The sequence below is a fragment of the Theileria orientalis genome, chromosome 2 (assembly GCF_000740895.1).
Source record: "Theileria orientalis strain Shintoku DNA, chromosome 2, complete genome".
Lineage (NCBI taxonomy): Eukaryota > Apicomplexa > Aconoidasida > Piroplasmida > Theileriidae > Theileria > Theileria orientalis.
In genome coordinates, this window is record NC_025261.1 from 133,968 (window position 1) to 158,571 (window position 24,604).

The 24,604-nt window shown below is 42.3% G+C and overlaps 17 protein-coding genes and 2 non-coding genes across 19 annotated transcripts; 12 read left to right on the forward strand and 7 right to left on the reverse strand.

The window, feature by feature from the left end:
• Window positions 1-29: 29 nt before the first annotated feature.
• Window positions 30-1,130, reverse strand: TOT_020000056 (homeodomain-like containing protein; the record flags this gene model as incomplete). The annotated part of the gene is made up of 7 exons (XM_009691791.1): window positions 30-251; window positions 278-457; window positions 492-552; window positions 583-644; window positions 678-787; window positions 817-948; window positions 992-1,130. The coding sequence occupies 7 exons, from the start codon at window positions 1,128-1,130 to the stop codon at window positions 30-32; spliced, it is 906 nt and encodes a 301-aa protein (XP_009690086.1).
• Window positions 1,131-1,410: 280 nt separating this feature from the next.
• Window positions 1,411-2,889, forward strand: TOT_020000057 (uncharacterized protein; the record flags this gene model as incomplete). The annotated part of the gene is made up of 2 exons (XM_009691792.1): window positions 1,411-2,343; window positions 2,389-2,889. The coding sequence occupies 2 exons, from the start codon at window positions 1,411-1,413 to the stop codon at window positions 2,887-2,889; spliced, it is 1,434 nt and encodes a 477-aa protein (XP_009690087.1).
• A 57-nt stretch (window positions 2,890-2,946) lies between these two features.
• Window positions 2,947-3,106, reverse strand: TOT_020000058 (hypothetical protein; the record flags this gene model as incomplete). Its single annotated transcript, XM_009691793.1, is given in 2 exon segments — window positions 2,947-3,046; window positions 3,054-3,106. Coding segments are annotated over 2 exon segments (153 nt in total).
• Window positions 3,107-3,352: 246 nt separating this feature from the next.
• On the forward strand, window positions 3,353-3,870 carry TOT_020000059 (60S ribosomal protein L27; the record flags this gene model as incomplete). The annotated part of the gene is made up of 3 exons (XM_009691794.1): window positions 3,353-3,603; window positions 3,644-3,757; window positions 3,789-3,870. The coding sequence occupies 3 exons, from the start codon at window positions 3,353-3,355 to the stop codon at window positions 3,868-3,870; spliced, it is 447 nt and encodes a 148-aa protein (XP_009690089.1).
• Window positions 3,871-4,067: 197 nt separating this feature from the next.
• TOT_020000060 (conserved hypothetical protein) lies at window positions 4,068-6,574 on the reverse strand (the record flags this gene model as incomplete). The annotated part of the gene is made up of 3 exons (XM_009691795.1): window positions 4,068-4,951; window positions 5,251-5,925; window positions 6,022-6,574. 3 exons carry the CDS (start codon window positions 6,572-6,574, stop codon window positions 4,068-4,070), a joined length of 2,112 nt encoding a protein of 703 aa, XP_009690090.1.
• Window positions 6,575-6,886: 312 nt separating this feature from the next.
• Window positions 6,887-7,785, reverse strand: TOT_020000061 (conserved hypothetical protein; the record flags this gene model as incomplete). The annotated part of the gene is made up of 4 exons (XM_009691796.1): window positions 6,887-7,095; window positions 7,130-7,175; window positions 7,215-7,549; window positions 7,617-7,785. The coding sequence occupies 4 exons, from the start codon at window positions 7,783-7,785 to the stop codon at window positions 6,887-6,889; spliced, it is 759 nt and encodes a 252-aa protein (XP_009690091.1).
• A 202-nt stretch (window positions 7,786-7,987) lies between these two features.
• Window positions 7,988-8,059, forward strand: TOT_02t000001. The gene has a single exon. It is a non-coding gene; the product is annotated as a tRNA-Ala (tRNA).
• A 519-nt stretch (window positions 8,060-8,578) lies between these two features.
• On the forward strand, window positions 8,579-8,935 carry TOT_020000062 (ribosomal protein L29; the record flags this gene model as incomplete). The annotated part of the gene is made up of 3 exons (XM_009691797.1): window positions 8,579-8,614; window positions 8,712-8,777; window positions 8,861-8,935. The coding sequence occupies 3 exons, from the start codon at window positions 8,579-8,581 to the stop codon at window positions 8,933-8,935; spliced, it is 177 nt and encodes a 58-aa protein (XP_009690092.1).
• Window positions 8,936-9,008: 73 nt separating this feature from the next.
• Window positions 9,009-9,223, forward strand: TOT_020000063 (hypothetical protein; the record flags this gene model as incomplete). The annotated part of the gene is made up of 2 exons (XM_009691798.1): window positions 9,009-9,066; window positions 9,096-9,223. 2 exons carry the CDS (start codon window positions 9,009-9,011, stop codon window positions 9,221-9,223), a joined length of 186 nt encoding a protein of 61 aa, XP_009690093.1.
• Window positions 9,135-9,206, reverse strand: TOT_02t000009. Its single transcript has one exon. It is a non-coding gene; the product is annotated as a tRNA-Ala (tRNA).
• A 211-nt stretch (window positions 9,224-9,434) lies between the features above and the next one.
• TOT_020000064 (conserved hypothetical protein) lies at window positions 9,435-10,753 on the forward strand (the record flags this gene model as incomplete). The annotated part of the gene is made up of 4 exons (XM_009691799.1): window positions 9,435-9,563; window positions 9,753-10,013; window positions 10,052-10,205; window positions 10,491-10,753. 4 exons carry the CDS (start codon window positions 9,435-9,437, stop codon window positions 10,751-10,753), a joined length of 807 nt encoding a protein of 268 aa, XP_009690094.1.
• Window positions 10,754-11,086: 333 nt separating this feature from the next.
• Window positions 11,087-11,194, forward strand: TOT_020000065 (hypothetical protein; the record flags this gene model as incomplete). The annotated part of the gene is made up of 1 exon (XM_009691800.1): window positions 11,087-11,194. The coding sequence occupies one exon, from the start codon at window positions 11,087-11,089 to the stop codon at window positions 11,192-11,194; it is 108 nt and encodes a 35-aa protein (XP_009690095.1).
• A 201-nt stretch (window positions 11,195-11,395) lies between these two features.
• Window positions 11,396-12,535, reverse strand: TOT_020000066 (60S ribosomal protein L5; the record flags this gene model as incomplete). The annotated part of the gene is made up of 2 exons (XM_009691801.1): window positions 11,396-12,237; window positions 12,463-12,535. 2 exons carry the CDS (start codon window positions 12,533-12,535, stop codon window positions 11,396-11,398), a joined length of 915 nt encoding a protein of 304 aa, XP_009690096.1.
• A 1,224-nt stretch (window positions 12,536-13,759) lies between these two features.
• TOT_020000067 (60S ribosomal protein L7a) lies at window positions 13,760-14,566 on the forward strand (the record flags this gene model as incomplete). Its single annotated transcript, XM_009691802.1, has 1 exon — window positions 13,760-14,566. The coding sequence occupies one exon, from the start codon at window positions 13,760-13,762 to the stop codon at window positions 14,564-14,566; it is 807 nt and encodes a 268-aa protein (XP_009690097.1).
• A 2,126-nt stretch (window positions 14,567-16,692) lies between these two features.
• On the forward strand, window positions 16,693-16,833 carry TOT_020000068 (hypothetical protein; the record flags this gene model as incomplete). Its single annotated transcript, XM_009691803.1, has 1 exon — window positions 16,693-16,833. The coding sequence occupies one exon, from the start codon at window positions 16,693-16,695 to the stop codon at window positions 16,831-16,833; it is 141 nt and encodes a 46-aa protein (XP_009690098.1).
• Window positions 16,834-17,026: 193 nt separating this feature from the next.
• Window positions 17,027-17,997, reverse strand: TOT_020000069 (conserved hypothetical protein; the record flags this gene model as incomplete). The annotated part of the gene is made up of 4 exons (XM_009691804.1): window positions 17,027-17,234; window positions 17,261-17,411; window positions 17,565-17,658; window positions 17,689-17,997. 4 exons carry the CDS (start codon window positions 17,995-17,997, stop codon window positions 17,027-17,029), a joined length of 762 nt encoding a protein of 253 aa, XP_009690099.1.
• A 327-nt stretch (window positions 17,998-18,324) lies between these two features.
• Window positions 18,325-20,269, forward strand: TOT_020000070 (uncharacterized protein; the record flags this gene model as incomplete). Its single annotated transcript, XM_009691805.1, has 4 exons — window positions 18,325-18,563; window positions 18,610-18,804; window positions 18,840-19,343; window positions 19,378-20,269. 4 exons carry the CDS (start codon window positions 18,325-18,327, stop codon window positions 20,267-20,269), a joined length of 1,830 nt encoding a protein of 609 aa, XP_009690100.1.
• A 787-nt stretch (window positions 20,270-21,056) lies between these two features.
• Window positions 21,057-22,796, forward strand: TOT_020000071 (uncharacterized protein; the record flags this gene model as incomplete). Its single annotated transcript, XM_009691806.1, has 1 exon — window positions 21,057-22,796. The coding sequence occupies one exon, from the start codon at window positions 21,057-21,059 to the stop codon at window positions 22,794-22,796; it is 1,740 nt and encodes a 579-aa protein (XP_009690101.1).
• Window positions 22,797-22,833: 37 nt separating this feature from the next.
• On the forward strand, window positions 22,834-24,481 carry TOT_020000072 (arginine N-methyltransferase; the record flags this gene model as incomplete). The annotated part of the gene is made up of 7 exons (XM_009691807.1): window positions 22,834-22,885; window positions 22,970-23,218; window positions 23,272-23,600; window positions 23,630-23,707; window positions 23,746-23,877; window positions 23,953-24,262; window positions 24,435-24,481. 7 exons carry the CDS (start codon window positions 22,834-22,836, stop codon window positions 24,479-24,481), a joined length of 1,197 nt encoding a protein of 398 aa, XP_009690102.1.
• Window positions 24,482-24,604: the final 123 nt, after the last annotated feature.

Sequence of the window (24,604 nt, forward strand, 5' to 3'; positions counted from 1 at the left end):
CAGTCGGCACAGATTGGGTGGAGTAAGGGTTAAAAGATTGATGGGTTTCTGTACTTGAGGAATTTGGGCGAAAAGACCTCCTTCGCCTCCTTCACAGTCTTGTCGCCCTCCCCCGTGTGTATTTCCGCGAGCGGGAAGTTCTCCTCCGAGGGGACGATGTACAGGAACGGCGGGCACATCTTAAACTTCCTGTTCATCAGCAGCGGCTGGTGGCAGCGCGTCACTCCGAAGTCGCACTTGTCATTCTTGTACTGGTCGTGTTAGCGCATCAACTCACCTTCGGCTTGATCGCGATCTCCGTGTATCTGTCCTGCACGTCCTCGATTGTTCTCTGCATGTCCCACGAGATGTACAGCCACGGGTCTCCGAAGTCAGCGTGGTAGTACTCCGCCAGCCGCAAGAGCTCCCTGTCCGACTCCTCGTCCCACGGCTTACCCTCGTTTTCGAGCGCCGGCGCCTTAGTGTGCGTAGATCATATTCTTTATGCTTACTTGGAACGCCTTTACATAGTCCTGGTCGTCCGACTTCGGCCACAGTCCGTGGTTGTATAACCTGTGTGTTTTGGCTCAGGTTCAAACTTACGATATGTACTTAATTATTTTTCTTCTCTGCTTATTCGTCATCGACGTGTTAGCGTAAAGCTCCTGCAAATTATTCCACTAAACTAGTTCGCCTACTTCTGGAGTTGACGATATGAAATCGTTCCAGGATTCAAACGATTCTGCTATTGATTCCACTCCATCTCCGACGTCTATTGCCTTTAGGAAATCGACTACGTCCCATCCTTCTGCGCGGGAGTGTTATTATTTTCTTTACCTGGAGGCTTCTTCGCGTGCGATCGTGATATCTCTCTCTTCTCGCTTTCAATTTCCAGGGTCTTTTGCTGCTTTAAGAACTTTCTGAACGTTTTCATGTCCAGGTATTTCCTTGGCCTCCTTATAGGAGGGCCTATGTGCGGGTCATTAATCTGGATTCTGAGCATTAAACGTACCTAGATCATCTTGGGACTCGTTAGAAAGAACTGGAGATGTCCTTAAGGCCCTTTTAAATATTCTAAAATTGCGATATGTGAGTAAGCTGGAAAAATTAGGATTGTTGCCTAATACTGCGGTTACTCTTGAAACTATCATTAAACATAAATACTAATATTCAGTGCTTATTTTATAACAGTAATTAGATGACAAATATGTCTATTGTGTGTGCTTCTATGTTGTTTGTGTTTGGGGATAACCGTGTTACACATTTACATTTTATTATAATTTTCTTTTTTCAATATTTTAAATAATTATATGTATCATACTCAATTTTATTTTTATGTAATTTAATAGTGATATGGATTTATATACTTTAGTATATCCTTTTCACTAGTTATTGACTATTCAACATGGTAATCTCGCTTGTTTATTATAAATGGACAAAGATTCTCCCCGAAATACACAGATCACAAAGTTTAAAACAATTCCGCACATCAATGTAACTGACTTAATACCACTTCGCCATGTTATTATTGTAAAATCGCAATCAGATGTAAAGACCAGGAAGAAAAGGCGGACTTCTCGCCGCAACTTCGTGAACGAGGTTGAAAGCGACTCCGACGACGCCACGGTCGTCGACCTGGACGACACGTTGAAGTCTGAATTCCCTCAAACTTCCGTGACTCCCAGGGAGTTCACCCTCAAGTTCAACAGGATTCTGGCGTACATGGACGAACTGGCCGAGGTCGCCGCCGGCGTCGAAATCGAGGGCTCCAAGGCCGAGTCCTCCGACTTCGAGACCCTGACGCCCGAGAAGATAAACCGCCTGAAGGTCTACGCTTCTCTAAATCGCATTTTGTACCGGCACCTGCGAACTCCCACCATTCACGAAGTGATCACTGTTGCTACGAACATGAATATGAAAGAGGCTGAATCCTGCGGATTCAGCTTCAACATAGACGTCGATTACGACGATAACCCCTGGTCCGAGGTGAACCTGTTCAACTTCTTCAAGCACAGGGTCCCTCTGCACACCTACGGGCTCGTTTCGGGCGCCCTCAAGTTCACCTGTCCCAGCGTTTCCAGGCACATTCACTCTCACCTGCTCATGTCTGGCCCCAAGTGCGCCACCAGTGCTCTCACGTTCCACAGGAGGGCCACTGAGGCCTATTTCAGGAACAACGCTGACGCCAATGCTGAGATTGTGGACGACGGCGAGTCCATTGTCACTTTCAGCTTCTACCACAACGTCCGCGGGCACAAGTACAAGGAGTTCGACGTTCTCTCCTCTCAGACTCTCGCACACTTGACTGACTCCTTCCGCTGCTCCTCGCAGATAATTTCCGGAGACTTTGACCTCGGGGTTAAGGTACGTTCATCGATCATGTATATGCATGTTCACATCTCACTTTAGGGATCGTGCTATTTCATCAACGGGGTGCTGTATCCTGACCTACGCGATGGAGCTTGTGACTACTCTGAAAGTCTCCTGGAGTTTTACGCTGCCAGCAAGCCTGGCTTTCTCAGGTCCGAGGTGCCTCTTCGCCAGGACGCCGCCGTTGTAGGCAACCTGGAGCTCAGATTGTACGATTCTGGCTACTTTCTTCACCACGGCGACTGCGAGCACAGGCTTACAGTAACCAGTGTGCGCGTGTTCGACAGGACCAGGGACTGTCCCATCGTCAGGTGCTATCCTCTCTGCACGTTCACTCCTAACACGAACAAGCTGGACTGTCAGATTTGCGGCACCAATGAGGCCGCGAAGACTGTTTTCAACTCACTCCTTCTTCCCAACAATCCGTCGCATCTCTGCTCTGATTGCTATGGTCACGTTCGGAACATCAAACTCGGCTCAGACGTTTATTTTGACAACAAGCTGACTCCTTCCATTGCGATAGAGTATAATCAGGACTGATTGGTCTCGAAAATTTTAGTTTAAATCTGGAATCGTGTACATATCTACATGTCAGGACTAGGGTGTATACAGTGCTGGTGTCCGTGTGTAAACTGCACGTACCTTGCATAAACTCTCGGAATCGGGGGATAAATTTAAATTCATGTATTTTTTAAGTCTAAAACTGCTGATGTGGAATAAATTTACTGGTCAACTCGGCAGTTTCACGCTTCCCCATTTGCTATATCTACTGCTTGGGGCTTCTCTAAATTCTGAATGATTATCTCATTATTTTTTTTATATTTACCTTAGCTTAATTTACAGTATTCGGTTACATTGTGTTGTGACTATTTAGTTATTCTTTCTTTTCTTTTTTGAGCTTTTCAGCACTACAATTCATTAGTTGCTTTTTGAGCTCTCATCTTGTTTCATTGCAAACTAATTTACCTTTTCGCTTTCAGTATTGCCATAAATTTCAATTACGATGGGTAAACTATTGAAGCCTGGGCGCGTTGTTATTCTTCTCTCAGGTCGCAGGGCCGGCTGCAAGGCCGTCGTCGTCCAGACCAACGAGAGCTCCAGCAAGAGGAGGCCCTACTTGAACTGCCTCGTCGCCGGCGTCGAGAAGGCTCCCATGAAGGTTACCAAGAAGATGTCTCCCAAGAAGGTTGAGAAGAGGCTCAAGTTGAAGGCCTTCGTCAAATACGTTAACGTCAACCACTTGATGCCCACCAGGTTCGTTTCTACTAACTTACATTTACTTATTAATGTTCAGATACATGGTCAACACCGCTTTGGACCCCAAGGCTCTCGTTTCCGACGAGCAGATGGAGGACAAGGCTTCCCGTGCTTCCGCTCGCAAGGCCGTCAAGGCTGCTTTGGAGGAATGGTTAGTTTCAGCTCTTTTAATTTTCCTTTAGCTTTTCCAAGCCTGAAAACTCCGACCCAGCTGTCAAGGGCTCCAGGGACACCGTCTTTTTGAGGAAGAAGCTCAGATTTTAATTAATGTATTATCGAAACCTTACTCCTATACTCAGTTACTCCTATGCATTCATAAATACACTAATTCATACATCCATACACGTGTATGCAAACGAGATTGTGTAGACGCTACACGCGTCGGCGGCACGGTATGCCGGCGAATGTACAGAAAGGGTGGCATAACTGCACTAGCGAGTACTCTTATTTTTATCAGATTACTATAGAAGGTCGAATGTTTCCGGCCCTGCGCTCGGCTTCGGCGCCTGGAACTGCGGCTGCTGGCTCCGCGCCCTGGCGCTCAGCAGCTCCGCGTTGAAGTCCGTGTTGTCGAAGAGGTCCAGGTTGTTGTCGATGTTGCTGGATATCGACTCGAGCGACTGCTGCGGCGCCCCGACTTCCCGGGTCGTCTTCTGACCAGTGTTCTCGAAGGACAGCGCGTCGAAGTCGAACGGGTCCGGGTTCTTCTGCTCCACCTTGGTCTCCCTAGCGCTTTCCTGTATGCTCGTCGTGTTGCTGAAGAAGAGGTCGAACTCGTCCAGGTTCGATCCCACTGGGACCAGCGCCGGGTTCGCTTTGCCGCTTTTGTTTGCAAATATGTCCTCTGACTTCCCTTCCAACGGGTCTCCTTCCTTCTGCTGTACCATGTCAGCGGAAGTCTCTCTTTTCAGCGCAGACGCGCTCGTGTTACTGCCAAGCATGTCGCCGCTTGTGTCGCTCTTTCCAAAGAACTCTGACACTTCGTCAGTCACTCCGCTTCCCTTCATGCTTGACAGCATCGTCAGCAGCTTTGAGGCCTTGTTCGACAGCTGCGCCTCCTCCTTGCACTTGTTAAATATTGGCGTCGCTGTCTTCTTCAGCTCCTTAACCAGCGCCTCGTCCAGGCCTCCTCTCTGGAACAAGGATTCAAATATGCATAGTATTCTAAAGTGCGTCTGCCACTTCGGCGACCTTGCGTTTAAGTGCTTCAGCAGCTCTTCCACCACTATCTTCTTGTCCAGTTCCTTCATTTTTTCCATGTACTCGTCGATCAGTCTTGGCGATGGCGACACCTTGATTCCTGTGAACGTGAGCATTTCCTTCACAAACTCCACTTCTCGCTCCCCTATTCAATACATGTTATACGTTATATTACACGTTACAAGTTAATACCGTACATGTTACAAGTTAAGTATTGTATTATGCACATCTTGTCATATGTTATACGCTAAATATTGGCAATATCTATAAAACAACATCCAATGCAACCAAATTTACGAGGTAAATACATATCATCGGCAGTGGCGTATACCTAATACTCACCTGGAACTGTGTACTTTGACGTTGTGCTCTCTGTTGCCAGCAGGTCCACAGTCGGCTCCGCCTTTGGTTGAAATGATCCCGCCGAGCCCGCCCTTTGGAAACTCGGCGTGAAGCTCTGCTGCTTCGTGAAGGGGTCGAAGCCCTGGTTTATGCTTGATGCGTGGCTCAGGCTCTGCTGCTGCGAAAAGGCTGTTGCGCTAGACGTGTGCTGCATGCTCCCGTACCCCTGAGGGCCAAATGGCTGCTGATTAGCGAACGGCTGCGGGGTGTACTGTGACTGACTGTAATGCTGCTGCGGCTTGTAACCCACTGCGCTGTACGACGCTGGGTTATACGCGCTCGGCCCTCCCCCTGGCTGATAGTTTACGCTGCCTTGGGTTCCTCCGAACCCTTGCTGCGTCGGGCCGAATCCTTGTGGGTGGCTGCTTCCGTAGCCTCTGCTATTGTACATCGAGTTGTTGAGGCTCTTTGATGCGCTTCTTCCCATTGGGCTTCTTCCTCCCAGGTACTTTTCAAACTGCTCTGTTGCTGTCGACGTTATTGCTGAGCCCACCTTTTCCAGCTTATCTCTGATTTCCGACGGTATGTACTTGTTTGCTGCGTGCGTGATCATCTTCAGTGCGTTGTTGCCTGCGTTTTTAAGCTCCGACACTGTCGGCGTGAAGTTGCTTGCGAACGAGGTGAAACTGTTCGAGTTTGTGCTCTGCCTCCTCGGCATGTTCGGGTTTCCGAATCCCATCATTCCTGGGTTCCCGTAGCTTCCCACTCCTCTGTTTACTCCCTGACTATAACTTGTGCTTCCGTGACCCATGTTAGGGTTATAGCTTGTGTTTCCATAGCTTGTGTTAGGGTTATAGTTTGTGTTCCCGTAACCCATGTTAGCGTTATAACTTGTATTAGGGTTACTCAGGTTCGGGTTTCCGAACCCTCCTGGTGCTTGGTAGTTACTCGACTGGTTTGTGTACTGGTTATTTCCGAATCCTACCATTTTATTTTGCTGTTGCGACTCCGTCTTGTTTCCTATCGAGTCGTATGAACACACTACTTTTATCAACTGTTCGAACTCTGATCTTACTAGCTTCGACAGGTATTCTCCGTTGTATTCGTTTGCCGGTGTTCTGTAGTTTTTACACTCTAGTACTGCTGATGACTGTGTTACTTTCGTTCTTATGAAGTCCTTTGGGAAATTTGTGCATAAATGTTTCAGTAGTTTTAAACACTTGATTTTTATGAACGGCTCCTTTCTTGACAGCTTATTGATGATGTATTCTTCTATTTCGTTTAGCTTTGACAGGTCCGTTTTTATGTATTCTACCAATTCCTTGTATATGTATCCTGGAGGTGATTCTGAGCTTGCTGATGTCAGTTTACTTAATTGATTTTTGTACGATGAACTCAATGAATCGACAAATTCACTATAATTCATCTTATTTTCGCACTCCGGCTTTTTAAATTCATTTTAATTTCCTTTTCACGTTTCGCACCTCTCTTTTTCTCAATTACAAATATTTTTTTGATTTATATTACTATTTTCTTCATATTTTAATTGGGCCAATTTTACTTGGTTCATAATTTCTTTTTAACTAACTTTTATTTTTATTTTTTCTATTAATTTAAATTAACTTTTTTATTTCTATTTGCTATTAAACTTTCTTATTTTTCTTTATTTTTCTATGTACAACATACACTATCTATACACATTCATTGTTTGGTTTGCGTATGAAATTAAATGTTATGATTAAAAGTTAACTGTTCCTGGGACCATATTTCTGAAGGGGCCTTCAACGTTTGGTCTGTAAATCTGAAGGTTTGCCAGCCCTTCCGACAGCTGATCCATCGTTGGATCCGAGCTTAGCGTGGCGCTACTTCCTTCGTTTAGTGGATGTGCGTGTCTCCACTCTCCCCTAACTGAGCCTATGGGACTTACATCCTGTCGGACCAGGTTTTCTAAGATTAATTTTGTTCATATTTGCATCCTTACCTCCCATGTATAGGTCTCCATTTACTCGAGCTCTGAACGGTCGAATCTATGTATTTATTAGTAAGCTTTCTAAACAGAGTCATACCGTGTGATCGACGTTCCTAACGTGATAGTATTGGTCGTTTCGCGGGTTGTCGTCCACCAAGTAGTGAGACCCGTTGATGTTCAGAACCCTTCCAGATGCGACTGTTGTTTGTAGTTCTGGGCTTGTGTTAGTGGCATTAACCCTCTTGTTAATCTTCCAGACGACTGAGTTCACACCGTACAGGGGCAGCGTGTGCAAAAGCTCCATGAGGGTGATCAGTGCGCGATTCCTGCTCAGGTAATCGGAAAATATGCTGACCCTCATGGATTCCGGCCCGTGGAATCTTTTCTGGTGTGAGTGCCATGGATGTTTATCGATGACGGGAGGGAAACGTGCTAAATATCGTTAACACCATAAATTTATGATATTTTCACATCTATCTATTTAGATCATCCTTCTTACTCGCTGTCCTCGTGTTAGAGGACCTGTAAATTGATCTGTACTGTCTGTGGTACGGATAAAGGATGTTTTGGAGCGGCCTTGGAGATAGCCTATGTGTACCGATTGCGCTGTGGGCTCTAGCCCTGATTTTGCTCGAAGGTGAGCCAGAAGTTCTGATTCCGTATGCCATTTGTTTAATTTTATAATTTTTTGACTGATTACACACTTGATAAAAAATTTATTGTGATGTATCTAGTATCTTGGGCACACCACTAAAATTTTGTGGTGCAACTTCAAATCAAATAGGGCTATAAATAGAAGGCCTACGGGATCTAATAATTGATATGTTGATTAATCAATCATATGAATTGAATATTAAAGGATTCCGCCAGGGGCTTGTGGTGTAGTGGTATCACGTTCGCTTCGCATGCGAAAGATCTCGGGTTCGATTCCCGATGAGTCCAGTATTAAATGGTGAGGATTAGAAGGTCAATATAACAAGTAATTGCCTTGGAAGTATCGAAGTTAACGCTTAAAAGGGGGTTAGGGGGTTACAATAAAGTAATGTGTAACTGTCTAAATTTTTTTATAACACAAATTCTATTAACAAAAGGCTATAAGTTCTAACTAGACATGTGTATAACTTGGGATTAGCACGATATGCACATTATGTATTAACAAATTCATATGTATTGTATTTTTTAGTGGTTGCAAGACGGTGTGGGCCTTATAAAACGGCCATCTTGTGGATCAAGTCATTTTTTATCATTTCATACTAATTATTTCAAAGTGTTTATGTATATTTGTTATTTATATGTTACTTTTTACCATCCCCATACCGGGTCACATACCTTTTGACCCACATGTTATCAAATCGACTTTTACTTTAAATCAAGTAAATTATATTCACTTATCTTCAAAGTATTGTTTTTGATTTAATTTTCTATAGAAGATTACAATTATAATTCTTATACATTTCCAAAATGGCCAAGTCAAAGAATCACACTAACCACAACCAGGTATTTAACAGTTTATCTCTTATTCAATTTTATAATTTTATTACTATATATATTGTTTCAACATATCCTATATTCTTTTTTTCTAATTCCCTTTTAGTCCAAGAAGGCTCATCGTAATGGTATTAAGAGACATAAGTTGCCAAGAAAGTTGTCAACCAGGGGGGTATGTTTACATTTATTATGGTTATTTTATTTATCACTCCTTTTTGCTCATATATGTAATCTTTGACTAATAATTTGTTTCAGATGTGTCCTAAGTTTTTGAGGAACCAAAAGTTCTGCAAAAAACACCAAAGGGAAGCTGGCTCTGAAGAGGAATAGATTGACAGTTAAACTCTAATATCATTTCTCCTAACTTACATTTCTATTTTATACTTTGATCTTTCATTTGTCGATGTTTATGGTTCGCGTTAATGCTCATTTTATGTTTGAATCGTTTTATTACTTGATTGGTTGTTAAAACCTGTATCTGTAAATATAGATACTTGTTTGGGTTTGTTTACAATTTATATGAAAAAAGTGGACCAATCGGGATTCGAACCCGAGACCTTTTGCGTGCAAAGCAAACGTGATACCCCTACACCATCGGCCCTTGAAGCTCTTCTCTAATCTTATTATTAAGTGATTTTATTATCTGGAATCTTAATATTTGTTTGTTCATCTTTAATTTAATAGATTAAATAACTCTGTTTACCTATTTTTTATTCCAATTTCCCCCCTATATACTACTTTTATCAATTTACATCATGTACTATATAACACATTCTATCTAATCCTTCTTTTGTTTAATTTGCTTTGTATCTTTTTATTTTATTTTGTTATGGCTGATTCTAATCTTGTTCTTCCTGGTGACGTTGTTAGCTCTGACGCTTCCTACCTTCTTCAGGGCCATGGTACTCATGTCTCTAGGAACGAGCTGAAAGCTAGCTATTCTGGTCTCGTCAAACATGTTAGTCTCTCTGTAGCTCATATTTTCTGTTTTCACATGAAATACAGTAGTTTATGTGCCTATTTATCAGTAACACATACACTTATTTACTTTTATTCGCATATATTTATACATTCGTATTCACGTATTCACATACTAACTCGCTCTTCTACTCATTCACTCTTGTTTCTAATGTTCCAATTTCCTTAGGTGAACCAGCTTGTGTATGTAGAGCCCTTCAGTGGCAGGTACATGGGTCAGATCGGCGATATTGTGATTGGCATTGTCGAGAGCATTCAGGGCAACAAGTGGTTTCTCGACGTCAACTCTGTCGAGAGGGCTCACCTTTCCATTCTTCAGGTGAACACTGAGGAGCTTGCCAACCGCCGCAAGATTGATGAGGACGTTTATGAGATGAGCAATCTTTTCCGCGTCAAGGACATTATCTCTTCTGAGATTCAACGCATTTCTGTACGTTTACTTTTCCATTCCTTCTCATATTTTTTTAGCCCAGTGGCACTATCATTTTACAGACTCGCACTAGCAAGTATGGCAGACTTGACAATGGCATTCTTGTTGTCGTTCGCCCTAACCTCGTCATGAGGCAGGTAAAACACATTTATGACATGGAGTGTGGCGTTAGGGTCATCATGGGATGTAACGGTGCGTTTACTTTTATATGTATGTATGGAATTTATTATTTACTTCACTTATACCTTACACACACATTTATCTACCACCAACACACACACATTTATCTACCATTAATACCACTTACACATATCTACCATTAATACCACTTACACATATCTACCATTAATACCACTTACACATATCTACCATTAATACCACTTACACATATCTACCATTAATACCACCTGCACCTGCACATTTCTACCATTAATACTATGCACATATACACACATACTTTCTCATAACTGGTCTCAGGATATATTTGGCTAACCACTTGGATGACTTCTGACAAGGGCAACATTCTTTCCATTGGCACCTTCTCATCCAATGTTAAAACTGATTTAATAAAGAAAGTCTGCATTGTTAGGAACATTCTTCTAATGTTCTCTTCCCATCTAATTAAGTTAAACTTTGATCTCATTAACAGGGCTTTCGGCGTCTACTCCAGGCTGTTCCCTGGTAAGTACAACCTGGACAAACTCATGGAAACGTCACTCTTATCTCACCTCCAGGCCTAATTAACACACTCACACACACTTATTATAACATCTTAATACTCACTCCTTATTTTAAATCTCTTCTAAATTATACTTGAATTTCTACTCGTGCATCTGGTTAACTTAACATGTCATTTTACTTATGGGTTAATGTGTCAATTTACTCATGTATCAGGGCAACGACGTGTGCTCATACTGTCATCTCGTACTTTCTAATCTCACACTCAGGGTTACTGTAGACTATTGTCGTTCTAACTCAATGTATTAGGTGCTTAATGTAGCTTGTTTGTTACTGTCGCATGAAGCCGCCATATAACTATGGTGGTGATTAAAACAGTGTTTGTATAACCGTCCATGATTAAGGGATCTTTGCAGACACCTATGCCCAGGAGGTATTATCGAGCCCTAGTGGCTCCCGCTTTCGTCGCCACTCTCTCTCCAGAGCTTCCAGTTAATACATAAGTGTATATTGAATACGGTATATCAAATTAACTCTCATTGACAAGCAAAGCGATCTGAAAGAGGATTAGTTTATGCGTATGTTTATGAATATGACTGCGTATAACAAAATATCTGCCGAAATAGCTACAGTAGTATCTACAGTAAAATCGACACTAAGATCTAATGTAAAATCTACACTACTATCTAATGTAAAATCTATGTTTATGCGTATTTCGAACTTACCTTCTGTCTTACGCGCTCTCTCTTCTGCGCCTTCGTGGTCTTCACGTTGCGCACGTACGAGCCCTTGGCAGTCAGGATCCTGCTGCCCTCGCGCACGTGCTTCACCTCCCTCTTCGGCTTCGTCGGCAGCACTGGGTTTTTCCTTATGTTTTCGTGCGCCTTTGCGTACATGTCCTCCAGAGACTCGCTGTCGAGGCCCAGCTTCAGGTATGCGCTGAACTGCTTCTTGTACTTTTCCGGGTCCTCCTCCTTCAGGTACTCCATGTAGCTGGCCACGTGCGCTCCGAATATTCTGTCTCTGTGCGCCTGTGCGTCGTAGGTTCCGTTATTTTCCTCGTCCACGCTGTAGCCTGGGAACCTTTTTTCTGAGTGCGGCACGTGCAGTCCTCCGTCGCATGCTCCCTTGAGTGCTCCGAACACTCTGTTTCCCGTCGTCACGTTTTTGACTCCCACGTCCAGCAGTGCCTTGAACGGGCGTCTTTCGTTGTCCTCTTCCTCCACGTGGTAGAGCTCTCCGTCCACTTCCACCTTGCCCACGAACTGCGAGTCCAGCTTAAGCTTAGTCAGCAGCCTTCTTGCCAGCAGCAGTCCTGTGCAGTAGGCTGCTGCGTAGTTCGTCAGACCCACTTTCACTCCGTAGTGCACCAGTTCTGATGAGTCAGCAGACGCGTGTACCTTGTCTCCCACGAGTGTCGACGATACTATTTGACAGATCACTCTTTTGTTCGTCAGTCTCACCACCAGGCGGTACTTCGGCGAGTCATACTTGTTCTTGTCCTGTGCCACCAGTCTCTTCCTTGCGTAATAGTCCGTTTTCCCCTCTACATATTATTTGTAAATGTTGAAGATTTTGATCTAGTGTTCATACTAAGACTATAATGAGCATTCACACTTTCTGATTCATTGTTACAGACGACAGGTCAAAGTATAACAATTTTTATACTTCGGTTTAAGTCGGTATTTATTTACGCCTCATGATCAATTTTACATCATGTTGTAACTTTGTAAATTTTACATATGGCGAGTATTTATGTATGTAAACTTACCCCTGCGGCGGCGAAACTTGACTTGGAAGCGTCTAAAGTACGCTTTATTTTTTACAATTCTCAGGAATGCCATTTTTGAAAGTTGTTCTCAAAGAATTAATTCTTTTTTATTTACTTTTATCAAAATTTATGTTAGTTTATTTGTGGTTATACACCATAAAAGATTTTATGTAAATGTTTTCAAACTAGGATATTTATTGATGTTTGGGTTTCAACATATATCCGCGAGGTTTGGTATAAAGGTAACAAATTAAATACAGAGTAAAACTCGAACTAATTAATCTATTATGTTACAAATGGGGGTACTAATAATGTCAAGTCACAAATTGTTCCGTTATAGTTTTATTCAATAACACAATCTATATTCATTCATACTATATAATTGATCTGTGACTGTCTAATTTATTTTAATTTATAAAATTTGGAAACTTTTATTCAATGGTTAATACAATTAACATCATCCGTTCTCAAAATATATATGCACCAAACTTCAATCATGTATAAATATATAAGTATAACATATAAATAATGAAGATTCTATATATTAATCAGGTGTTTAAGTATTCAATAGTTATCTACACACCGTGTACTATACATTTATTACTGAATTATGCAATAAAAGATTGTCTTCCATTGACGAATTGGACTTTTATAACCCTTTCATTATAAACACATTCGTCTATGATGAGCAAAATAATAAATAAATTTAAATAAAGGGATCAAATAAAGAATTAGAGGGGTGTTATATAAATTTGGTCAAATAACCGTCAAATAGGTATAGAATGATTTGTTTAATGTAAATTTAGTTTTTTGATAAATTATATTTGATATTCATGGTTTATTTATAATTAATGTTCAGATTCGTTCGCCCCGCAATGCATAAACGATTATACACTGAAACAAATTTTTTTGGATCTGTGAGACAGAAGGGTTCAGGCTATAAATTATGTGTTTTAACAATATTCGAGCCCGAATATAAATGGTAATGGTCACCGTTTATAGATTCAACATCCCCATATGACTGGGGCATGAATTTTTTAGAATCTGGCTAAACTAGCATAAATTTGCATATAATTTTTTACTGGTTTGTTCAATTTCAAACCAACAGATTTAATATTATAAAAAATATTTAATTTTCGGGATTTATTGAAGGTTTGTTTTTTATTTTAGTATTTAATTTATCATGTGTATAGTTAACTTATTGCTTTTGAGCTTCCTGTACTTTTTTCCCCCTATATAATTTACAAATTTTATGTACGTGAATTGTGATTGATTTTACTTAATATTATCTTTGTAGATGGCTCCATCTGGTAAAAAGAGTAAGAAGCAGCCCGCTCCGGCTCCTTTGGCCAAAGTAGTGAAGGCCACAAAAGTTAAGAACCCAAATTTTGAGAGAACCCCTCGTGATTTCGGAATAGGCCGCGCCATTCGCCCCCGAGTCAACCTGTCTCGTTACGTTCGCTGGCCCAGGTACGTAAGAGTTCAGCGCCAGCGCCGCGTGTTGCTCCAGAGGCTCAAAATCCCACCATCTCTCAACCAGTTTAACTACACAGTCGATAAGAGCCAAGCGTTGCAGTTGTTGAGATTTCTGAGCAAGTACAAGCCCGAGACGAAGAAGGAGAAGGCCGCCAGGTTGCTGAAGGACGCCGAAACAGTGGCTTCAGGAGCAGAGTTGGCATCGAGTAAGAAGCCATACATGCTGAAGAGTGGTTTGAACCACGTTACCAACCTAGTCGAGTACAAGAAGGCAAAGCTCGTAGTTATCGCTCACGACGTGGATCCAGTGGATCTGGTCCTCTGGCTCCCAGCCCTCTGCAGGAAGAAGGAGGTGCCCTACTGCATTGTCAAGGGGAAGAGCAGGCTCGGTAAGTTGGTACACCAGAAGACCGCAGCAGTCGTGGCAGTGGACAACGTGAGGAAGGAGGACCAGGCAGAGTTTGACAACCTCGTCAAGGCCTTCATGCCTATGTTCAACGATAACGCCGAGTTGAGGAAGCGCTGGGGAGGACACGTCATGGGAATCAAGTCGCAGCACTTGATAGCGAAGCGTGAAGCCCTAATCGCCATGGAAAACGCGAAGAAATTAGGATTGACCTATAACTAACCTACTTAATTAAGTATTTATGTACTTACATGTCATAGATACTGTTCTTATTAGGCTCGAGGCTTTTTAAAGTCTTTTAAATTGGCTATTTCAACGACTTTTAAATTGGCTATTACATTGACCTTCTAATCGGCTATTATAATGACCTTTAGGTTGGCTTTTATAATGAGCTTTATGTTGCCTTTTTTAATGACCTTTGGGTTGGATATTCAGTCTTTTAAATGGCTATTTTATGACCTTTAGCTTGGATGTTTCAATCAATTTTAAATGTAGATTAAACGTAACGAATCGGCTTGAAGATGTGACCATAAAATGATGAGATAATTTACAGACCTGTTCTGACTACAGATGAAATAAGTAATCTCTGATTATAATCAGCTGCGAAGCCACGTGAGGCTGTCACGCAGACTCTGCCAGTAGCAGCTTAAATTAACGCTCTAATAGGAACCATATTAAGTATAATATGGGCCGCACGACGTACAAACAAAAGTGCGCATTGTTGGATATCATATAACGTGTGCATTGTTGATACAAACACGACATGGTTAAACTCAAGGCTATTAACCGTGTGTACTGCTAACGTGGGTGTAGTGATGATAATGACTCTTTTACCATCTTTCGGGTCTGAAGAGGCTGATGAACTTGTAGATCTGATAACCCATGAAGCAACAAATCCGTATCGATTGAAATATACAATCGATTGTGGCGCCGGGGATAAAGCCAGGCGCCTCGCATGAAAAGGCAGGTCATAGTGTATCCTATGGCTTCGTTGAACATGCGTACAATAACAGAGGGATAGTTAGTCGCATTCTAATGTGACTCGTTCCCCCCTCTAATAAATCTCTATTCTCACTAGGTACGTAATCATGGTTCGGCTACCGTAGGTTGTCCGAAGATACCGGAACCCTAGGTTCAGTTGGAGATCCATTTCAAGGTTATAGCTTTCACATCGGCTGTGCTAAGTTGGTCCTTTTATTTCATAACTGTGCCCACTAAGTTTCAGTCTGAGCACCAATAGCGTACATTTGTGTATTCTTTGCGCTGAGTCCGTCGCGACTATGCATGTTGCATACATGGTTCAATTGTATATACAACCAGGGTAATCGATCATTGCTACAGATCCGGAAACACATATAATCGAATGTTAAGGTCACGAGTTTCACGACCCTCGACGTCAACATTGACGTACATGAGTCCAAGTTATTATCACTTGACTTAACCAGGCGTACATGAGGTCCAAGAGAACGTTTCGAGGAGTTAATCTATGCATATTTCTAGATTGATGGTCTAGCCAAGTTTGAGCACTCGACGGTTTATACTAAATGTTCGACTATTTATGAAGAAGATTCATATTGCCGATTCGTCAAAGATACCTACTGATTAGTCTACGATAGTACTAAATAGGATTAAATACGAGTAGAAGTACTTAGGAACTGTGTGCTAAAGTAGTTGTACTAGGAAGCTAGTTCATGAGCATAACTACGAGTTGTTTACATGGGATCCATGCTAAGAGTAGTCCTACATACGATTAGCGTTACCATATAGTTGAGGAGTTAGTCTACGATAAGTAGTGCATAGGAGATAAGTCCATGAGCATACTTTACGACTATTGCATACTGATGTTAGTCTGAAGATTCATGTTTTGTAACTTTACGAAGTCAGCTCTTTAAGGGAACGAGTAATTGGAATTTATAATAGGAAATGAGGATAAAATTAGGCCACGTCAATTCGGAATTCCTGGAAAGGAATTGGCCATCTTGCAGTAAGAATTCATCTCTTTTTAGTACCTTAAAATGAAAATTAGCATTCACTGATGAATCACTCGGTCATTTATTCGACGGAAACAAGTAATTCCTTTTCATGCGTTTTCAGAGTTATTTCTAACCAGTTAAACCCAAAGACAGATTTAAAGACTTGAGGAGATTTATAACGTCCCTTGAGACGGTTGATGCGAGAATCATATACCGGTAAAACGTGATTGGTACCATTCTTAACTAGTCGTCTTAATAAGGCCCCCGTATCTCGATAGCTGCTCCTAATTAACTATCGATAATTAGCCAGTTGAGATAACTAGTTGAATACCTATCGATAAGTATCCCGAAATTAGATATATAAGGAGTGCAGAAATGATGACTGAGCCTTCGTTCTTGTCGAAAAAGAACGTAGGATTCCACTCTGATCTCACTCACGCGGCCCAGTGTTCCTGGGCACCTTCTTGCTTCCACTTCCTTTGCCTTTCTGGGTCGACTACATTGTTATTTACCTAGTTCTTTAGATAGTTACTTATTTCCCCTCGTTAGACCTTTCTTGCTTTACTACGTAGCTATTCAGTTAGATAAGTGCCTTTATCGCGCTCCCTTAACTACATGTATCTTAATTTCCTGCTATGTACAATACGTGGTTACGCATTTTGTGGTTAGATATGCGGGTCTGTATGAGTGTAGGTAGACAGTTATCAAATTAGCAGCTTAGACATTCGGTCTCAGCAGGTACAGCACTGTGTCCACGATCAGCGCAACGAAGGAGAATGCGATGCCGATGAGCGTCCTCTGAACGAGTTAAACTGAGACGACTTACGTGGAAAGGGTCCTTCACTCCCAGGGCGCCGGAGATCGAGTAGGCTCCGACGAACGTCAGGGCCACTCCGAAGATGATGTTCAGTCCTGAACTGCGGGCATTACGCGGGGAACTTACACTATGGGCGGCCTGAACTCGAAGACCTTGGTCTGCTGCGACGTAAACAGCTCCCGGATGTCACGAGTCTGGCGCTGGTACTTGATCTCGTGGGCCAGCTTCTTGCTCCACTCGATGTCCACTCGGTCCTCGATCACGGGGAACTTCCGCCCTAAGGCACTCATGTGAACACGCACTTTGTATGTGGCAATGGGCACTCGTGTAGGCCAAAACCTGCGTGTTGAGCCGCCACGTTGGGGTGAGTATGTACTTAAATAAGGGCGTGTGTACTTAAATAGGGGCGTGTAAGGTCGCGGGGACTAACGTGTTATTTTTGCGTTCTTCAGAATGTCGGCCAGCTTAAACTCCACGTGCTCCATTTCCGGGTTCTCCCTGACCATGAGGTCGTACGAATCCACCTGCGCTCGCTATTAACTGTTGACTGGTACCAGAGATATGAAGGCGTCGAGGTGTAAGTCGTTCTCCAGAGTCATTTGGGCTGCCACGTTCAAAAGGTTGTCCTCGAGGTCTGGCGGGTCGGTCAGGTCCTCCGGTTTAGCGTCTTCCGACGCTGTGGACGCCTCGCTGAACCTGGCCCTGCGATATGGATTTTTGCCGTTCTGTGTGTGTTCTTCCTCCTCTTCCTCAGGCTCAGGCAGGCTCAGAACCTTCCTTCTGAACCTTAGGTACTCTTTTAAAAAATCTTCCACCTCTGTTGTTTTGCAAAAATAAGCAGCTGAGGATGTAGAAGTGCTCATTTTTCATAATTTACGCACTCTCAGCAGTCGGTACGAGAATTAGCATATATGATAAACATTTGCAACTAACTAGATTGGAAAGGGGACATAAATATAATACATACAAATTTAAGCAATTTTAACGACCGCAATGGTGATTAACGACTGTTTATAAAGTAGTTAGTCGTGTGCTTGCCCAAGAGTTGAATGTGCAATTTCCTCGTGGAAGAAAACAAAGAACCACTTATTACTTTAAATATGCTCAATGTGTAACACTAAAATGTTATTCTTCATGTTTAATTGCAATAAAATAGCTACTTCTTTCCATTACAGTCACTAAGCTCTAAAATGATTTATGAGCCCACAGCTTGGTACTCCTACTCCCAATTTTCTGACATATTCAGTCGCCTGTCAGACGTGAATGAATATGAGCGGATTCTATTCCAAATTGAGCTTTGGCTGGCCCGTGGAAGAGTGCCTGCCGCCATTCACGCCACTGCTTCTCTTTTAAACGCAATTGTTTCAGACAAAAACTCTGAATTGCCTATTTTACACATGCGCGACTTGTACGCAATGACAATTATAAGGTAACTTCTCAAACCAACTAACAATCTTATATTTTATTCACCATAGGACTGTTAACTTGCTGCTGGACCAGGAGCAGGATTCTGTGTATGCGAGGAGCTTGCTGCTCATGGGAAAGGAGGCCAACTTGCCTGAGAGTGTCATAAAGGCTCGCCACAGGTGCTCCCACGGAGACACACCTGACGTTGAGAGCCTCAGGATAGTGTGCAGAGAGGCCTTCAACTATGTGTACAAAAAATACTGGTACTTTAACTTGCATTTTAAATAACTACGTTTAGGACTAATCAACACAGCATTCTGGTCTCAAAGTTAAATGACGAGTACCATTTCACGTTTTTGTTGTTTTCAGTTTTCCTGTTGAGTCGCTCGGGGGTTGACATGGGTAGGAGCCTTGGTTACTCAAGGAAGCTCGTTCCACCAGATAGAGGCACTAGGAAGTATAAATTTGACTCGGAAAACTCTTCTGAGGCTAGTAACGCAACAAAGTGTGTTCTGGAACATTTGGGGAAAGTTAGGAGCTTAATGAACAACAGGAAACATCTTGCAATCTACAGGCGTCTCAACATGTATGGAAAGAAACGCTGTAAATATGAATTCCGAGACTCGGTTCCCATTTACATTGGAATTTTGAGGAAGATTTTGAACTATTGCGTTCACGAGGATATTTTTATCTCAGTTTTTGTGGAGTGTGTATTCGCTAACTACTCTCCTGACCAGTCTCAAATGTTCCTGCTCATGTTGTTCCTTGTATCGTCTCAATACTCGTTCAATTTCACGGTTAAGTAAGTTTATATTGCTCTAAATTTATAAATTTAGGCTGGTTGCCCATATGCTTAACTTCATTTTTGATATTTCTGACATTTTTACCAATATTCACACTCATGAAGTCAACTCCGTCCTACAGAGAATCGATTCCTGTTACAATGTCTTAATTCGCTTTAATAAATCAGGGCAGAAATTGGTTAATCACACTGGCTCGGATTCTCACATTTTAAACTCTGATAAATATCGCAACTCGGTCAACGAGTGGTTGCTAATGTTGCTACAGTATGCTAACTGCTTAAAAACGAAGCAATTTCACAAATACCACCTGGATTATCTGAGACTGATTAAGGATTTGCCGTTCCCTGAATACGACAGGATGATAAATTACGAATTCACCTCACTATCTAGGATTCTGGTGTGCGTCAAGTTGATTCTGCCCCTTTATATTGTTAAACTAGGTAACTCTGGTCATAGCAAATCCATCACTGCATGGAATCATGATAAATTGTCGCACTTGATATGCTTACACAGATGGGTAAACGGGTTTGGAGGAAAATACGTCTTCAGTGTGGTTGAAGAGGAAATTAAGAGAGAGGCATTGTTGGAATCCAGGGACAATTTTAAACACAATGTTGAAACTCTGAATACAAATCTATTTCCGGGAACTTTATGGGATCAAAATGACTGCAGGGTTAAATACACCTATCCGCTGGACGAAACGACCAAATTTTCCTTTCACAATAGAATATTAGAGTCGTTTGAAAAAATAGTTGCGTGCAAACTGTTTAAAAACGACTTTGGTGATAAGAGGATGGTCAAAGTCCAGTCTCAAATGTACAATATTAATGGAAGCTTGGGGTCGGAAAAGGAAAAAATAAGAATCCAGAAAAAAATATTCAGGGCGATATCTTGCGCTATATGTATCTACAGGTCGCAAATGTGATGTTGTTGCTGATTCTCGGGAAAATTTTGGTACCGCTAACTGTAAAATGTAAATTAGGCTACACCGTCGTATACGTGTTAAGACATTCTGTGAAAGTTACCCAGTATTTGTTAGCCTTGCGTAGAGTCTAAGCGTGGCAGTGGTTAAAATCGGACCTCCTTTCTCATATTTTCACACATATGTGTAATCGACACTATAAACAGCCGTTTTATATACACGCTCGCCCCTGACTCCCCATTTACTCCTGACGATCTATTAATGGCTCTCTGTAAACAAGTTTTTGTTGGCCTTATTATCTAGAAATCTTAGATATTTTGTTTTTTAATCGACTGTCGTGACACTCTTTGGATGTGTTTTAACTATTTAGCCATTTTTAGGTCATTCTTGAACATTCAATTTTAATTTATTAGTAAATTTGAGGGATAATTTGTAAACTTTCTCCATCAAATTGTATTTTTAAGTAAGTTCGCTCTTCATTTGTCATACCAGAATTTGTGAAATTCTTGGAATTTGTCTTTTCGCTTTAATTAACCCCTTCTTTTAAGGTTAAGTAACACATACGTCTCACTTTTAATCTCTTGTCTCTTGACTCTGACTTCTAAGGTTGATAAAATGGTTATTGTGTAGGATTTAAATCGCTAGTTGACCTCTGATTGTATTGAATCTAGAATGCAGCCCATTATCTTTATTTAGACTCGGATTCCTTGGTCGGTTTTCAGGCTCATAGTGTGCTTAAATTGCACTCGATAGTTTAGCTCTGTTCGTTTGTATAAGTTTACTCTTTACTATGGATAACTTCTCTGAAAGTTGGTTGGATAATTGCTTGTCTAATGATTCATTTGGAGGACCATTCACAGAATCCTGTAAAACCATTGAAGGTAATATAGCCATTCATGGCAATGATGTTGTCCCTCTGAGGGCATATATTGAGTCTAGTTCATCTTCGACGACATATATTTCGGAGAATTGTATTTCAAACAGTGTTTCGCTCGGAGAGAATTTCCAAAGTCATCTCTACGATGACGACGACGAGTGGGCCAACACTCTAGGGACGTGTTTGACTCGCGCACTCGACGGGGATTGTAGTGAGCATCCGAACTGCCTACAGGAGGCGACAGAAATTTACAGTTTGGAGGGCCAATTTAAAAGCTATTTGGATAGAAACTTTGGAAACTATACCCCTATTGCTAACAGTACCCCCTTCTCAGGGCCTAAAGAGGGTGGATTGTTAGGAAATATGAACAGTACAAGTGAGTCTATAATGTGGAATGAGCTCTGTCAGTGTACGACGGGAACGTGTTTAAGTTCCCCCGAAAGTAAGGTGAATTGTAATTTACACAACAAACACGTGATATCCAATTCTAACGTATCAACTGACTGTGGCATGTGTGAGTACATGCCCTCCTCAAACACAACGCCCTCGTCTTCAAGTCAAGTCTCGGATAAGCATAAAAACAATATCAATGCAGATAATTCAATGTTATCAGGGCTAAACTCGCCCAGGGATCCAATACTATGTTCCATTTCAACAAAAAACAAAGATTCAATAAACGATGGGCTCAGCAGCCTTACTTCCTCTTTCGTCAATGTAAATAATAATCCAGATTCACAAAGATTTTCATTCGGAGAAGACATGCTAGAAACACATCTGGCAGGGTCACTGTTGGACGAATTGTACCCAAGTGATGATATTCCGAGGTCCTTTTCAGGACTGAGTGAAGAAACGTTCAGAGAGCAGCCTTATGACGCAATAACTTTTTTTAACAAGGACCTGCTCTACGAAGAAAATGAAGCATTAAACAAGGGGATGTCTAACAACGACATGGAGCTTGTGTTCAATAACATGGACACAATGTCGAGGGTCGACAACGTGCTCAACAAGAACGTGTCGGACTTTACCCTGCAGAATAAGGACTACGGAATAGACCTCATATCAGATAATTCGGATCCGCTATCTCCAGATCTCTTAAACAACGACGCGCTATTCGCAGGAATTTACAGAGACAACGACACGGACGAATCTGAGGCATGGGACAACATAATGAAGAAAATGTGCATTACACCTAGCTTGAGCTACACATGCCCAAAACTGCTCAGAGACGAAAACGACGAGACATCAAAGTCCACAAACGACCTTGCGAACCAGGAGAAGGACGTCCCGAGTGGGCCCGAAGTTGGAGTCACGTTCACGAAAATGGAAAATATCCCGAGCACTATGCCAGATGATCCGAACCTGGGATTCAAGAAGACATCGCTGTGCAAGTACTGGCAGAGAGGGATATGCGCAAACGACGACTGCAACTTCGCACACGGCAAGAAGGAGCTGCGCTCCACAATCGGAGTCTGGAGAACCACGATCTGCCACCACTGGAAGACGGGGGTCTGCAGAGTCGGCAACGACTGCAGGCACGCCCACGGCGAGGAGGAGCTCCAGCCGAAGAACATCCCCGCGAATGTACTCAAAAACAAGCTGTTGAACTCCGCGAGGAAGTACGAATTCATGAGGAAGAAGAGGAACATATTTTAATCCTGACCCTAGATGTATAGGCCAATAATCTTTTACCATGTCGCAGTGCGTGAGCTTTTACACCATTATCGTGGCACATTCCTACACAAGTTTATTTATATAGTAATATTTGGGTGGTTTATGCTTTCTTTTGTATATAATACGTATTTTGAGTTAATATAGTTTATTTCTAGCCCTTAAGTCGACAGGTTTCCCATTGGGTGTGTTGCCGAGTTCACGATTCACAATGATACCTGCGCAAGTCGTTATCGATAAGAATCCGTACCCGGATCACGTTCTGGACGAGTTCAACAGAGATTGGAAGGGATTCGGCGACTCTGATGGGCTCTACTCGACGGACCAGGGAGATACCGACGTGTACTTCAACTCGTACTCGTACATTGGAATCCACGAGGAAATGTTAAAGGACTCGGTCAGAACAGGTGTGAAATAGTTGTATTGGGGTTTTCTTCAGGCCTGAACTAATTTTCTGCAGGAATCTACTACAGGGCCATCATGAGCAGCCAGCACCTGTTCCGCGACAAGGTCGTCATGGACGTGGGCTGCGGCACCGGCATCCTTTCGCTCTTCTGCGCCAGAGCTGGCGCCAGGAAGGTGTACGCCGTGGACAACAGCAGCATCATTGGCCTCGCCCGGGAAATCACGGAGATGAACGGCCTTTCCGACCGGATTGTGTACATTAGGAAGCGGGTGGAGGAGCTCGGCGACTCGATTGAGCCCGTCGACGTCATCATCAGCGAGTGGATGGGCTACTTTCTCCTCTACGAGAACATGCTGTCCTCAGTGTTATTTTGCAGGGACAAGGTTTGTTTCCCGCTCTTCACCTTTTTCAGTATCTCAAGCCTGGCGGCCTCCTTTTCCCTGACAGGGCTCGCATCTTCATTTCCGCCATAGAGGACGCGGAGTACAAGGTATTTGTCTCCCTTGCTTCTGTTTTACCTTTTTTCAGGGGGAGAAGTTTGACAAGTGGGACGACACTTACGGCCTCGACTTTTCAATTATGAAGAACTACCTCATGGAGGAGGCCGTCGTCGACGTCGTCGATGAAAAGGCTCTCGTCACGTCTTCATCGTGCATACTGGTACGTCCATTTGCACTCTACTAACTTGTTTATTATGTTTTTATTACTCTTATCCCTTTTTCCATTCTTGTTTAGGACATTGATCTTAACACTTGTTCCATTTCTGACACTGATTTTTGTTCTAATTTTGTGCTGGTTTCTGATCGGAGGGACTACGTTCACGCCTTTATCTTCTGGTTTGACGTTTCTTTCACTGCTTGTTCGAAGCCTCTCACTCTCACCACGAGTCCCAAGGCTCGGTGCACTCACTGGAAGCAGACAGTGCTTTACATTGACGAGGTTTTAAACATGGACGTGAACGATCGGATCAACGGCATGATCTCCGTTAAAAAGAACAAGATTAATTCTCGCGACGTTGACATTAAAATAAGCTATCAGTTGAATGGTATTTTTTATTGTTACTATAGTTGTAGTTACTGTTGTTATAGTCACTATTGTTATAGTTGTAGTTACCATTAACGTCATGGCTGTTACTATTATCATTGTTGTCAATGTAGTCATCACTTCTGTTAATACCACTCCTTTACTTTTGCTATTTACACATCTCTATTTTTTAGGAACTGATCCTAATCAGCTTAAATCTTACTATTATCGCATCAGATAGGCCTTTGCTCGTTTAACCAATGCTTTTTCTTCACTTTATACGCTCTTTACATCATTGTAGCACCTTATGTAGTTTCCATTCTAATCTTTCATACTACTCCTACGCCCATTTACTTACAGTACA